The 16,204-nt window shown below is 49.7% G+C and overlaps 1 protein-coding gene across 2 annotated transcripts in view; it reads left to right on the top strand.

Annotated features, from left to right (window-relative positions):
- The window catches only part of EPB41L5 (erythrocyte membrane protein band 4.1 like 5), a 1,262,314-nt gene that overhangs the window by 580,944 nt on the left and 665,166 nt on the right, over nt 1-16,204 (top strand). For both annotated transcript variants that reach the window (XM_078682077.1, XM_078682078.1), the window contains exon 8: nt 13,955-14,075. In XM_078682077.1, coding sequence (XP_078538203.1) covers nt 13,955-14,075 — 121 coding nt within the window. The remainder of the gene's footprint in view (nt 1-13,954; nt 14,076-16,204) is intronic.

Raw genomic sequence — 16,204 nt, 5'->3', positions numbered from 1 at the left:
CCAGTGGGAAGGTCTTTGACAGCATCCGTTATTTCCTCCTCCTGCAGGGGGCCCTCCAGTGTAGCTGCACACGCCGGAGACAGTGGAGACCCCTCGAAATCCGCTAGAACGGCCTCCCGCGCCTCCGCGGAGGTAGGCTCCTCAGCATATAGAGAGGTGTAGTAAGCGACAAATGCGGCCTGCTTGGCTTTCTCAGTGGTGGCGCAGGTGCCGTCCAGCCGCTTGACGTTGGCGATGTGGGCCCTAGCGGCACGTGCCCGCAGCCTGCCGGCCAGCAGGCGGCCAATTTTGTCCCCGCCCTCATAGTAGCGTTGTTTGAGCGCCAGCAGGGAGTGTTCCGCCTTGTTAGTGCGCAGAGCGCGGAGTTGCCCCCTGAGGTTGGCGAGAGCTCTCTTTGATGCCCGTGAAGGGGAGTCCCGGTCCCGGGCCTCCGCTTGTTTGATCTCGCTAGCCAGGTCGGTTTCCAACTTGAACGCCTCCTTCCTCCGCGCCACCGCCAGGGAGGTGATATGGCCCCGAATGGTGGCCTTGAAGGCATCCCAGATCGTATGAAAGGGCAAGTCAGGGGTGTCATTAACAGCGAAGTACGAGTCTATGGCGTCACGGATGCTGGCGACGTCCTCCGGGTCCCGAAGGACTCTCGGCGGGAGCACCCATCGGCGTTCACGAGTGGCATGGGCCAGGGGGTCCTGCAGCAAAAGTTCCACGTGGGCGTGGTCTGACAGGGAAATGTCGGATATAGCGGCAGCTAGGGAGTCCCGGGCCAATTCAAGGGATGTGAAGAGATAGTCGATACGGGAGTACGTCCGATGGGAGTGTGAATAAAAGGAGTAGTCCCGGGTCCCCGGGTTGTGGTAGCGCCACACGTCCACGAGTCCCAGATCTATAAGCTGCGTTCTAAGGGTAGCGGACATCGCTCCCGTGCCATTGAAGGAAGCCCCCGCACGATCCAGCTCAGGGTCCCAGACAAGATTGAAGTCTCCACCCAGGATCACGTTGGGGTCACCCGATGGGAACTGATCCCGCAGGAGTGTCTGGAGGTATTTGTCCTGCGACTGGTTGGGCGCATATACACATCCGAGGGTAAGCTGCATACGACCCACCTGCACCGTGGCTCGGAGGAAACGCCCGTCAGCACTCTTGAAGGGTTTCGTGGGCCCCCGCCTAATGCCAGCCCTGCAAAGGATTGCCACCCCCGCTGTCTTGGTGTCGGAGGATGCCCAGAACTGTGTGGGGTATCTAGGGTGTGCCATGCGTTTGGTGTCTCCCTTGAGAAGGTGCGTCTCCTGGAGGAGGATAATGTCAGGGGAGTGGTGTAGGAGGTAGCGCCATATCTGATTCCGCTTGTTAGGGGAGTTGAGCCCTTTAACATTGAGTGAGAGGACCTTCAAGGGTGTAGGGATGTTCGCTGTCATAGTACCAAGGGGGAGTGGAGCAGCGCAAGACCCAGTGTAGCAAATCCCCCCGCAGCCAGGGCAGCGGCAGCCTCACCTCGCCTCCAGCGCGTCAGCCCCCGTAGGACCCACCATGCCACCCCTCCGCAGGCGCGTGGAGAGAACAGTAAGAGAAGGCAGAGCAAGAGAAAAGTAGGAAGAGATGAGAGAGAAGGAATATAAAGGGCGCAAAGAAGAGGTATAACCAAAACAGGCCAACAGGGCCAGTGTTCATTGTCCCAGGTACCAGTCATCCTCTACCCGAGGGTTTGGATGAACTCAGGAATGTCACTTCCTATGGAACAAAGGGAGGGAGCAGAGATCTGGGTAGATGAAATGAAATCCAGTCGTCTCGCAGCTCGTCCACCCCGCTGCCGCTAGGTAGTCCGGGGGTGAGTCATGTGTCCGCATGAGCAGACCCGTCGCCAAGAGGGCACCGAAGCTCCGTGGAGTGGTGCAGGACCCAGGAGAGGTGTTGTCCAGTGTCAGATGTTCCCGACCCCCACAGGGAGGGGGAAGCCACAGGGGCGGCCCGCTAGAGAGAAGGGGAGGTCCCCCTCCAAGAGCAGTAGGAACAGGCCGCCGTGGTGCGATAAGGTAAGTCCGTGTGCCCAAGGAGCGAGTGTAGGCTTAAGGCAGCTCGGGTCTCAGTGGTCACGATCAGTGGCCTTCTGGTGTCGTAGGACGGTCCCCGCCCTCAGCGCCAGAAGCGGGAAGCTGTGAGTCCTGCTCCCCGCGGTCGCCCTCGAGGGAGCGAATGTGAGCAATAATGTCCTGCTTGGCCTGCGAGGCAGAGAGGGCGTCCACAGGGGGGGACCGGCGACGTTTACGCACAGTGGACCAGTCGGGTCGCGGAGGAGCCTTCTCTAGGTAGTGAGAGCGGGCTGGGCTGTGATCCGGGGACTCCGGCAAGTCAAGCAATTGCGCCGCTTCCTGGTAGGACCGGAGGGCTCTTCGTTTGCCCTCCCACTTGAAGATGAGAGCAAAAGGGTGGCCCCATTGATAGGAAATGTTGAGGGTCCGGAGCTTCTCCGTGATCGGGCGGAAGACCTTCCTCCTGTGGAGCGTGGTGGGGGCCAGGTCCTGGAAGATCTGGATCTTGTGGCCTTCGTACCGCAGGTCCGGGGCGTCCCTGGCCGCCTTGAGTATGGCCTCCTTCTCCGTGAAGTAGTGAAGTCTGGCGACAATGTCCGGAAGGAGGCCGGCTTTGCCCCCCGCTCCAAAGACTCGGTGAGCGCGGTCAAGACAGGAGTAGCGCCATATAGGCCATGGTATTAGTCCCCTCTTCTCCGAGTGGCACACCCCGTATGCGGAGGTTGTTGCGGCGCCCCCTGTTTTCCAAATCCTCCTGCTTGATCTGGAGCTGGATGTGTTGCTCTTCGAGGGTCGCCACTCTCTGCCAGATCTGCTCGAGGTCGTCGGTGCGGGAGTCGACCGTCTTCTCTAGGCCATCAACCCGGTCGCCGAGGTCGGTGACCTCCTTGCGCAGTTCCTTGACGCATGTGTGGACCTCCGTCCTGAGGGACCCAATTTCGGACTTAAGATCTGCCATGAAGGAGGACATGAAGGCCTGAGTCACCGGAGGGGAGTCGGCCGGCGGCGGAGGCTTCTCCCCCGATGGCGGGGGACCCCCAGAAGATGGCGACGAGCCCGCCTTACCCCACATGGAAGCCACAGATGCACCCCTGGTCGTCGCTGGAGGGGGGTCCGGCTTGGTCCCTCTGCCCCGAGTCATGATCCACTCGGAGTGACCAGGGATAGTGAGATGAAGGGCAGGCTGTCGCGTGGATCCTCCGGGTCGTGACGTAGAAAAGTTCAGGGGAGGTCGCACCAGCGCCTCGGTGGTCAAGCAGCCTAGGTCCTACGATCAGGGGTTCGGCGAGGGGCGACTTCCACAAGCCCGAGGTAGGGCAGGCCCGGCTCGTTGGTGGCAGGTTGGGCTCGCCTGAGCAGCAGGGGTCCAGGACGCTGGGGGGTCGCTTGTGCAGGTGAGGTGGTCCAGCCGGGGAGGCACGCTGGCAGGGGGGGCCGCGGAGGGCCGTCGCCGGCGGATGTCCCGCGACGGGCTGTGTCCAGGGCCCACAGGCAGAGAGCCGGAGAGTGTGGTCAAGAGGGTCCCCCAATGCGCCACCAACCCTACGATAGGCGGGGGCGTCAGGCAGCTAGGCAAAAGGTGGCTGAGGCAATGTACCGGCAGGGCCGTGTGGGGAAAATGGCCAGGAGCAGAGGCTTGCAGCACTGGGGCCCTTCAGGGTCCGGGCCTCGCCCACACTCGAACTCCAGTCAGCCCCCCAGCCCGCCGCCGACGTGTCCAGGGTAGCAAGGTACGCAGGCAGGGATCGCGTGCCCAGGGAAGCCAAGGCACATTCCCCAGACGCGCTGCAGCCAAGAGCTCACCTAGGGGCGAAGATGGCGGGCAGATCCGCGGTCAGGTCCCCACCGCCGGGCCCCTCCAGGAAAAGACAGGGGGAGGGGGGGGCGGCGCTGCAGCTCACCGGGAGATCCCTCGACGGATGTGAAGGTCGTGGTCGGCGCTCGCAGGAGGGAGTCCTCCGGCGATCCCTCCGGGTCAGGCCTGGTGTTCCCGCCAAAGCCGGGGCCTCCCGTAGCAGCGGCGTCCAGGCGATCGCTGCGTCCCTCGCTGGAGGCAGTTCGGCACCCGCAGCCTCAGAGCAGCCGAGCAGGCAGCCGGTGGGGTCCGCTGTAAGGACGCAGCCGCTGGAGGGGTCTGGGGGCCTCCGGTGTCCCCCGCAGACCGTCACTTCAGCCCGCTCCGCTGGGATCAGGACAGGCGTCCCGCCTGCAAACCCCGCGGCAAGATGGCGGCCAGAGGCCGATCTCGGAGGTCCCCGGGCTCTGATCGCCGATGGCGTGGACCCCAACGGCGGCAGTCCGCCACCGGAGGGGATCGCTAGCAGGGCGGCAGCGGTCAGGGGATCCCCAGGAGCAGGTACCCCCCGGAAAGTCGCTCAAACAAGCTTAGTAGAGCAGCGGGGCGACTGAGCTCTCAGGAGACGCGTCTGCTCACATCGCAGTCTCGGCCACGCCCCATATGTTTATTTTTATTGTTATATTTTGTTTATGCAACTTTTATGACTCTTTGTGACCGAATATAGAATCTTTAGACTAAAATCTCCTGAAACGCAGCAGCCCTTCAAGTAAAATTATGCATTGTGCCTCAGGGACTTGCTTTGGGATTTACATTTGTGCAAGAGCCTTAGTTAAAAAATGCAACACAAACAAGCAATGACTGGGATAACGTCACTGCACGTTTTTACTGCGGCGTTAAACACGGTTTAGAGAAGTGCCATCCTCCAAAGCAATACGAGAACTTTGTAGAGTCTGGTTGAAACCACTCTCACTGATAATTAAAATGTAGTTAGAAAGGAAATAAAAAGGTCTAATTTGTGTGGCCTTGATTTGCGTAGCTGTCTGATCTGACACATTTAAATAAAGGCTGTTTGAGGAAGAGATTTATTTAGCCTAAGTTGTTGCAAAAGCAACATGAAAGAAACACTTGTTGTCTTGTTTACTATATGTATTCTGGAAAATATGGGTGAAGTGGTGCAATTTTTGATTTCATCCTTATGTTCGACCTATGATCTACATTAAGTGTTAGGTTGTTTTAAATACTAAGGTATTTTAGTAGGTGGAGCAATATTATCAGGGTGCTATACTGACGAGCGGTATCCCATAATGTGATAACAGATATATGATTTTTTTTCCCAGTTGCAGTCAATAAGCTCACATCATGAAATTATAATAATTGTTGGTTAAAAATGTTCTTTGTTATTTTGCAATGTAGTCTTTGAGGTATTTGCTTCCTTAAACTACGATAGTTTAAGATGTCTGAGAATACGGGGCACTAGCAAACCCCAGGCAAGATGGCTGCACTTTGGTGAGGCTCCGCCAGCCGGGCAAACAATCCTTCAAAAATCAGCGGACTCATCGCCCATCGGACCCCAACAGAGACAGTCGTGTGCCTGGGAACTGGAGAGGAATCCTCCGGTATATCGCTGTTCTGTGCTATGCATGTGCTGTGTGGGAACTGAGACAGTGAATTCTCCTGCATACCGGTCTCGTGGCACACAAGATGGCGGTGACTCATGGCTGAGGGGCTCTGGAGTGAGAGCTGAAGCGAGGCAATTGTAGTGGCTCCGGGATCGCTGCTGTGGTGAAGGCTCCGCGCCCGTGCTGCCAGATGACTTCTCCCTGCTCGCTGAGAAACACCTAACACCCCTCCGCGATAGATTGCGGCGCAGCAGAGGATTACCCAGGGCAAAGCTGCGTAGAGCTTTAACGGCACATACGGGGTAGACGCTGCAGGGCTCTGTTTGGCAGTCTTAAAGATTAGCAGTTATTCACCCCTGGTAACAGTGTACATTGCTGGGCTGCGTGAAACAACGTGGAGCATAGTGGCGGCCTGTGCTCATCTGGCGAGACAAGAGAGCGAGCAGGTCAGGGTCTGTGACCCGTGTGGGAGAGTGCCGGCCGATCCAGCCGAGTGCACCAAAATCGCGTAGGTATATTGGATTCAACAGCGAAGCAGATATCCTCGGTGCCTGTAGCGGAGCTGAAAACCAGCGCTTACCTGGGCACCAGTAGGCAGAGTTCCGAGAGGCTGCACGCCCTGAGGGGCCATGAGAGGTGATTGGTGTACTGCTGCAGCCTGGCTTCTGTCAGCAGACTGAGAGAGCGTGTGTCTGGGGCTGCGTGCCTCGAATTGCACAAACGGTTGATACAGTGGAAAACACTGTGGCCACATGAGAGACGCGGAAACTACTGCGGTGCATATCCTCGGTCTTTGACAGAGCACTCGCATGCCAATGGACCATACGGTGCGGCCTACGGGGAGATTGCTGACGGACCGCCTGTGCTGCTGTTTGAATGCTTGGCACGGTCACATCGTAATCTTCTGGTGTCCTGGTCATTGTAACTGTCTGCAAGTACTGCCTATTCCCTGATCATAGGCATAGGACTCTCTTTGTGGCAACTGTCTGGCCTTACTGTGGGGAGCAAAGCTGAAGCACTGATAGTGCTCAATTGAAAATAAAATTGAGGAGAAGGGTTAAGGTGAAGGCGCATATCTGGCTGCGTAGCAGAGCGGACACTACATTTCATTTTCTAGAGGTTAGAACGTAGTCTGTGTTACAAGGTCTTGCTATCAACTCCAGGATCCCGCACTGGGGTTGTTCTGTGTTATCACCTCTTGTGTTACGCTTACCCCTCCTCAAGTCATCATGGGCAAGACTGATGAGCAACAATCAAAATTGTCGTTTGAATCTCGGTGCTCAAGTCGCCTAGCGGGCACACATTCCGACACGGAGCTTGAGCAACCCCAGTCGCATTCCTCCACATTCGAAGCCACACAACAGGCTATGCAGCAAAGTCTACAAGCTATTGATGGCAAAATAGACAACCTCTCTCTCAGGATGGACAAAATGGCGGCTACGTTGGATAAGCAGGGAGAGAGACTCACAAAAGCAGAGCAACTCATATCGGCTGTGGAAGACAAATCACATCCAACGAAATTGCTCGAGGTAATTCGGGCCAAGAATGAAGACCTAGGGGTAGCCGGAGGGGGAGATTCAGAGGGGAGGGGTCTGAGAAACAAGGCAATTGAGTTATCATCCTTGAGAACTTATTTACTACTGTCATATATATCGTTGCTGTTGAACAACATAGTCAATGTAACATTGCAAACAATCTTGTTTTTTTTAAATCGCCTATGAATCTGTACACCAATTAAGAAAAATGCCAATAAAAAGAATTACAAAAAAAAGAATGAAGACCTTGAAATGTATTCCTGGAGGTGCAGCCTTCGAATAACGGGAGTTCCCTGAGAGTACAAACACGGGCCGCCTCAAGGACTATATAGAGGCTATGCTGAAAGACCATTTCAGAGGGGAGAATCTATCACGGGTACTAATCGTGGAACGGGCACACGGATCGTTAGTGCCCAGGCCACCTCTGGGTGCACCGCCACGCCCTATTGTAGCAAAGATCTTAAATCATAGGGATTGTGATTCTGTCCTCCTGCTGGCGATTGAAAAACAAAATGCGTGCTATCAGTGTAACATGGTGCCATTTTTTCCTGATTTTACGGCGGCGGTGCAGTCGGCCTGTAGGGAGTACACAGAGGTGAAGAAGAAGCTGCGTGCGCTGGAGGTACCTTATGCGATGATATATCCAGCGGATTAAAAGTCATGGTGCATGGCAGGGTAACGGTTTTCCAATCTCCAAGGGCAGCACAGGACTTCATCAAGAAGCTTCATGCCAAGCGGAAGACAGCGAAGAGCAAGGCGTCCCCCGCAAATTAGGAGAGATCGGACACTGAAGACTAACTATTGTGGGCTTCTTCGAGGTGCCCCAGAGTGTCTGCTGTGAGGTGGTAGGGTATCTTTCTGAAAGATGTAGCTCTCTGAACTGCTGGAGCCTCCTGTTAATGACTCATGGTAAACGGGGGATGCACGTTAATTGGACTGTATAAATATGTGCCTTTGCTCTTTAAATTCGGGGGTGTTGTAGTCACTGAGGCGGGCGATCTGTGGCACCTCAATGGGAAGGTCATGTGGGCGGGCGTTGTCACACTTGGCTCGATTATTTCAATAATGTGTTACACTTAAGGTTGGTGGTCTTGTTTTAGGGATGTATTCTAGTAGCGGTACAATATGCCTGGGTGAGGTCTTCTATTATCTGTAGGCAGATGGATCTGCCTGAGACATTACAAATGGGATGGTGGGTCCTATGTGATCGTGTCTGGCCACACCCATCTTGCGGGTGGGTCATGGGTACCTGGCTGTCCCCCATGTGGGTATTCCCCAAGTTATTTGATATGTTTTTACAGTGTTCTATGGGGCATGTCCTTGGCATGATTGGGATGCTGAAGTGGGTGGGGATGTGAGGGGTTTGTTGCATGTTTTTAGCAGTGTGATACATACAGTACCACAGGTTAATAAGGTTCAATGGTTTGCTGTACACTGGGCAGTGCATATAAGACCTACTCTTTCCACAAAAAATCGAGTGGAGAGAGGGTGACATTAGACTGATGACATGGAATGTGAGGGGACTGACTAACCCTAAGAAGATCAGCCAGGTGTTTGCCTATCTCGACAGACACCGAGTGCAACTGGCATTATTGCAGGAGATGCACCTCACACAGATGGGAGAAGGCAGGATTGGTGGTCGTTGGGGGATGGTAAAAGCAGCCGCCTCCTACTCCAGTTATGCAAGAGGTGTAATGATTCTAGCTAAAAAAGGGACACCATTTAAACAACTATCGACGGACTCTGATCAGCTAGGGCGCTTTACGTTAGTACAGGGAAATCTGGTTGGAACGGTGCTCACGATAATCAACACATATGGCCCAAATGTCTATGACCCCGACTTCTATCAACGCCTTAAAACTAAACTATTTCAGATGAACTCTGATCTAGTGGTATGGGTGTGTGTGTGTGTGTGTGTGTGTGTGGGGGGGGGGGGGGGGTGACATCATGAACACATACCTAGACCCAGATGTGGATAGAAGCGCACCACCCCATGGCAGGGAAGCGGTCGACCAAAGTGATACATTATATTATGCATACATTTCACATGAGAGACATTTGGAGGGACAGACAACCGCATGCTAGAGATGGCACCTTTATGTCGGCTGTACATAAGTCATGGTCCAGACTGGACTATCGGATTCTATCGGAATCCATGGCGTCCTGGGTCACTGTGGTGCGACATGTGCCGAGAACACTTTTGGACTATGCCCCAGTAGTATCGGTTATAAATATACCGACTGGGCATCATCAACCATTTCAATGCCGTTTGCAGCCGTCATCTCTTGTAGACCCTATATTTAAGGAAGGGGTACTTCATGCAATTGAATTGTACTTCGAAGAGAATGTGGGCACAGTAGAGAGCGTGGGGGCGCTCTGGGAGGCCTTTAAGGCCACCGTCAGGGGAACCTGCATCGGGCTTCAGGCTAGTGTGTTGAAATCGCTACTTATGCATATGCAATAAATAGAATAGGGAATTACACAGCATGAAAGAGAATATGCAAATACGTTAAATATGCTTAAACTGGCAGAGATTAGGACTTTGGTATCAGAATATAATGAGACAGCAGAGCAGGAGATACAGCATATGTATAGACGTATGGTGAGGGTGGTCGCACGGGCCGCACACTGGCAGCTAAAATCAAAGGGGGGGGAAGAACCCAGGAATATGTCACCAAAATAGAGGGGCCAAATTGTGAGATGTATCATAACTCTCCAGATATAGTTGATTGCTTCTGGGATTATTATGCCATCCTATATGGCTCCAGAGATGAGACTGACAGTGAGGAGATTAGGGATTTCTTTGAGCAAATCGCACTGGCCTGGCTCTCAAACGGCCAACGCGAATATCTTCTACAACCCCTCACGCTTGAAGATGTGAAAGAGACCATGTGGTCGTTGCCATCAGGTAAAGCTGCGGGCATGGGTGGGCTGCTGGGAGAATGTTGTAACGTATACGCGGACTTATAGCTCCGCACATGGTGAATATGTACAGCAAAGTTTATAATAAAGGTGCCCCCTCCCCCCCCCCACCAACCTCAGGGAAGCCTTAATTGTAACATTGCTAAAACCAGGGAAACGGGCAGACAGTTGTGAATCATATCGCCCTCTCTCTTTGCTGAATATTGACACGAAAATAATTGCTAACATTTCATCTACCAAATTGCGTCCGCTGGTGCCTGCCTTGATCCTCCCGGATCAGTCGGGCTTCATACCATACTTGTCCACATCCCATAATTTGCGCACGTTATTGGCAGTTTTACACCATCTAGATCCGGAATGCAGGGCAGTGGCGGTGTTATTGGATGCTGCTAAGGCTTTCGATTTGGTTAGATGGGGGTATATGTTTGACACCCTAAGGAGGATGGGTTTACCGTTCCCCTTCATACGATTTGTAGAGATTGTTTATACTGCCCCGTCGGCAAGGGTACAAATAAACAACTGTCACTCCAAATCTTTTAAAATACATAAAGGGACAAGACAGGGGTGTCCATTATCCCCTATCCTGTATGCCATTGTAATGGAGCCTTTTGCTTGTGTTGTGAGGCAGAGATACGAAAGAGCAGCTCTACAGTTTAGTCAACGCCCCTCGATTAACTCCATGTATGCGGATGACATGGTACTATAAATCAGCAACACAGAGGAAAATTTACACTCGCTCATCCGGGAAAACATTAAATATGAACATCTTTCGGGGCTCAAGATCAATTGGGGTAAATCTTCTGTCTTTCTTCTTACATCCAGTATGTTACAGTTCCACATGGAGTATCCACTCGAATGATCTAAGGAGCCTGTCAAGTATTTGGAGGTGTCGATGCACTCTGATCCCGAGATAGTGCTGCGTGAGAACTTTGGCAGGGCTCTAACTTCCACGGAGGAGCAGGTGAATAGATGGATTGGCCTCCCTCTCTCCCTAGCAGATAGAATAGCAGTAATAAAAATGGTCATCCTCCCTCGGTTGCTGTACCTTTTCACTAATGTGTTCGATATTATTGTGCATGGCCTGGACAGCCAGGTGTGGTTGGGGTACTCTTACAAGGCCGTACTAACAAGGGTGGTTTGCGGCTTCTGGTCTGTATCTATACTATTTGTGCGCACAGACACAATTTGCACACTAATGGTGACCCCCCCCCTTTATTCCACACGTGGTGGTGAAGGCGGATGATATGGCCCCTAGTCAGCCAGTGGCACTCATTTCCAAGGCTAGTTCTACCTACCCGTTCAGGGACATGTGCACAGCGGACTGCACAGTGCAGGCTTGGCGGGCTATGGCGAAACGGTCAGGCAGACAAATTGTATACGCACCGGCTTTTCCAATTTCACATCACCCTAAACTCTCTGTGGCTTAGGAAAAAAGGGTGTTGGAAGTACTAACTGACATGGGTATAGTCAGTCAGTCAGTCAAAATACTTTATTTCGATAATTCAATATCATAAAAAGACGGTGATACATACTATACAATTAAATACACTTTAAAAGCAATTACAATAATTATGTTTAAAAATATCCCACAAATTTCATAAATGTTAAAAAAATCATTTTACAGGAAATTTAGCTGCCATATTACATTGCCCAATAAAAAGAAAAATATATACAATACAGAAAGTCCAACTATATAAAAATACAATTAATTACAATTTATCATTCTCTTGTTCCTAACCCTAACAGCACCCACCAAATAACTGGCAACATGAAAAATAACCCTAGGGCTATTTAATAGTTGTAAATATAGGAGAGCGGGCTTAACTTGAAAAAACCCTGCCTCCTTAAGGATGGGAACAAGAAACTTCGTCCTTACAGCCGTGTAATGACCACAAAACATCCAAAAAAGCATTGTGTCCTGCTTGGAAAAATTATCGCAAGAACACGGTGGTGCCTGTTCAGGACTGCTCCATTCAGGAAAATGACCTAAATTCAAATAGATCATATTTAGACGGAAACGTGTTAAAAGAAACCTGTGGTAGGAACGATTAACTAAAACAAGGTAAAGTTCAGGTCCTGGGGGATTGGCAACAATAAGGTTAGCCCTTACAGTGGGTTTTCTGAGCTCAGTTTCCTCTGTTTAAGGACAGCATCTGTAACATGGCCCCCTTCGTTAATGCTATGTCCTTACGAGTTATTTTATCTGGTGAGAAAAAGAGCTCCGGTCTTCCTAGTTTATGAAACCACTGTTTAACATAAGATAAGCACTTAATTTTATTTACATTGTCTAGTAAGAGGCAATCTTTAAGGATAACATGATTCAGGGAAAGTTCATCATTCAACCAGGTCTTCAGCCAGGATATTAAGGGGACCACTCTTATGTCTGTAATACAACCGGCCCCTAGCTCTGAGTGGATCGTGTATGATGGAGTGGACTGTGGCACTGATAAGATCGATCTCATAAATTTATTTTCAGTGACTTGTAGACAGTCTATGGCACTATGACCCCATAATGAGCAGCCATATGTGGCTACTGTCAAACATTTGGCTTTATAAATGTTCAGCAGAGCTACTGTGGGCCTAGCCCCCAGTTTTTTGCTGAAGCCCATGATTGCTGAGGAGGTTCTAGCAAAGGCAGCATTTCTATTTTTAATCTGCGGTCCCCAGTTCCCCTTCTCCTCGAAGGTAATCCCCAAGTACGGGAATGTAGGGACTCTGCGAAATTCCTCCTCACAACAGAGAAACGTTTTCAAGTTTTTCTTTCTTGAACCCCTTCCCATAATCATGATTTGAGATTTCTTTACATTTATTTTGAGGTCCAGGGAAGTCCTAAAAAGGCCAAAGGCGTCCAGCAAACGTTGAAGCCCGACCCCGGTCCGTGATAGGAGGACCGCATCATCCGCATACAGGAGAACCGGTATGCCAAGTTCCCCTATATGCGGTATGTCAAGCGTGGCCTCCCTAAGTACGGGTTCAAGGGCGTTTATATAAACTGTAAACAGAAGGGTATAGTCACAATGGGCGATGTTTACCCAGATGGCACATTCATATTGATGGAGGAGATACGGGATCGACTTAACTTTGCGCCAATGTTCGTTTTTACATATTACAGACTACAGGAGGCCCTCAAGGCCTTTAATGACGGGCACCCCTCTGAACCAGCTACTCTTACCTCCTTACAAACACTGTTGGCAGGTCCCTCATGGGGTAAATTGGTCACCCGATTGAGAACACCATGCAATCTGACACAGCGCCTGTTAACAGCGAGGCGCGAGAGAGAATGGAACAAGCTCTGGGTGGCGCTCTTGACGACAAGAACTGGGAGTTCAGTTGCTCCATGACTAGCCGTCTGACACCTAATTGTAATCTACGCTTCATTCATTTAAAATATTTACAGCAGATATATTATACTCCCCTGCAACTGTACAGGTATGGCCGAGAGAGACAGCCAGATGCAAAAGACATGGGGCACAGGAGGCTGATTTTATGCATCTCGCATGAGATTGTCCCAAGATCAATGAATTTTGGGTACTGGTCACACAAGCCTTGTCAGTCATGATGTTGGAAACAGTAGATTGTTCTCCTGGAATTTGCTTTTTGGGGCTGGTGAAGCATTTAAAACCAGTAATCAGGCGGCTGGTGTTGATCGCATTATTATTGGGAAAGAGAAAAGTAACACAAATATGGGACAGTAAGAGGGTGCCGAACTTTACCCACTGGCTACAAGATTTGGTGTTTTGCCGAGACCAATTAGCATACTATGCCGAAGAACTGCCAGTGCCCTCTAGACCTAAAGATGTATGGTTCCCACTGACGGCCTATTTACTGACTGGCCCTCAAGATGGTACAGGTGACACGGGTTCATCCTAGAAGTCTCTGTGATATAGTGTATGAGGATGTGGATTATTATAATGCATCTGTTGTACGATATTATACAGTAATTGCATATTGTTGTCACACGGGGGGATTATGTTGCGTGTCATACGCTATGTTTTTGGAATGCAAAAATAAAATATAAAAAAAGATGTATTTAGTACATTTGTTTATTTGTAGCTGAACTTGGTGACTTTGAACCTGCTGAGCATCCACCTGACCTTGTGTCGGAGTTCCGGTTTGTGCCTGACCAGACAGAGGAGATGGAACTGGGTATACTGGAGAAATGGAAGGAATTCAGGTATGGTTTATGTTGGTCACGAACCATGACTTATTGTATTATGGGCGATATGCATTCTTATATTTGTTGATATTACAGAAATCCAAATAGTCAACAAACAAAAATGTGATGCACTTAATTATTCATTTTTTGCTTACTCCAAGAAATTACCTTCTTTTATCAGATGTGACTAGGTCTGGCTGTTCTTCCTGACACTTTTAAATATGTTCAAAAATTACAGAATCTTTTTGCCTTGGTTGGAGCGCAGAACAAGTGGTACAGTGGACATGATTCCAGATAAATGATCAAGTAACCAGTAGAAAATATTTAAGGGAGATACCACTCTTAGGAAATATGTAAAAGAAACTCAGTTTTACAAACAGGAATATTATAAAATAGTGTATGCCCATAAAAGACCAAATTCCATTGATCAAAACATGTAGGTCCGTAGACGTCAGAGGTTGTTCCCAACAGCATGGTACAATATCTCAGGGCAGTGAGAACAGACGTTAAACCACAGGTCTGCTGCATACAGTTACCGTATACTGTATCCATCACCAAATATGAAACCAAAACAGAGTAACTTGAGCAAAAATACAATTTCTACGTTCTATAACAGAAAAGATTCTAATCGAGAATTCCTCACTGTGGTAATACATCGATAAGACAATTAATTTTTTGATCAGAAAAATTTAAAATGTTAAGACTCATTGGAAAATTAAGACCAGTATTAACATGTGTGAAGGCCATACCATTCAGGATGACATTATCACAGCATGTAATCCTGATGCTGGACTAGAGTGACTATGTAGCTATCAGTTTCTTTATTGATGAATATTTCTGTATACCAATGCAATAGGTCAACACTCCAGGTTTTTTACAAAGTATCTAGCGGTGGTTAAAGCACTTCTCAGAGACCGGGACTGTCTGCATCCGTGTAAACAATTCGCCTGTAAAGATGATTAATTTTCACTTAAGTCATAACTGCGTAAACAAATCCTGCCCATATTCCTGTTGGATTTTACTATACGCCACAAAAAAGGTTTAATCAGTTCCATCGCTGAAAAAGACTTTCCAGTGGAGGGAAATGGATACATTAAAAGCATTTAACAACCCAAAAGCCACAAAATTCAGGGGCATAAAACATTACATCCCACTTTTGCATCATTCCACTCATTGTACAGTTTGTGAATATGTTAAAGTATACAAACAGTTATGGATGGAATGCTTGAATTGATCTCAGCCACTGGTAATTCCCCGGGCCACATTCCAGTCAACTGTTATTTTGCACGCCATGTCACCTCGTTACGGCCCAGCTATATGCAAATCAGTCTTGACACTGCTCCAATGGGAAAAGTCCAGCCCGTACTGCCAAGCCTGGTCATCACTGAACCAGAACACAAGCAACCCAGTACTGACTTCTCCCTCGTTATGGGTTCATTAGCCAGGTATAGCTTGGTTCCAGTGACAGTACACAGAACCTACGTCTGGGTCTATCATAGGGTCAGCCAATGAGAGGAGTCAGCAAGATCTTCTGTACAGCCCTTCCTAAAGCCTGCAGCAACTTCTGAGGCATTTTTGAGTCTCTTCCTGCCACCCAGTGTTTCTGTGTCACCGCTACGGCCTGGTTAGTGCTTATTGAATATTGAGGCAATGGGGAATGTATGTGTATTTGCACTGGTGTGTTGTGAGTAGTGTTTTTGTATATGTGCTTGTGAATGGGGTAGGGATGGGGTGAATGTATGTGTATTCGCGCAAGTGTATGTGCTTGTGAATGGTGGGTTGTGAATGAGATGGGTGTGTGTGAATGTGGGTGGTTTGGTGTGAGTACATGTGCAAGTCAGTGGGTGGGTGTGAATGTGCATTTGTGTGTCCGCCCCACTATTTATCCCCATTGCCAGCTGCCCCTGTACCTCAGCAAGCGTAAAGTAAGTAACTTTTCACCATTGATAATTTTCCAGAAGCAGATAAGCTGATGTGTACTCTGTCGAATAAACCTCTCCAAGTCAATTTGAGAACAGTTATACAAAGGCTATTGTCATTTTGCTTCCTTTTGAATCCGTGCACTAATTAACATTAGAGCACCTCACAGTCAATAGTTAATTTTTATTCGCAGGGTTTATGAATTCCAGGTACATGCAATTGAAGCT

This window comes from Lissotriton helveticus, chromosome 3_1 (genome assembly GCF_964261635.1).
Source record: "Lissotriton helveticus chromosome 3_1, aLisHel1.1, whole genome shotgun sequence".
NCBI classification, from domain to species: domain Eukaryota; kingdom Metazoa; phylum Chordata; class Amphibia; order Caudata; family Salamandridae; genus Lissotriton; species Lissotriton helveticus.
The sequence above is the reverse complement of the archived record's forward strand: the minus strand, read 5'-3'. Positions and strand labels throughout refer to the sequence as shown.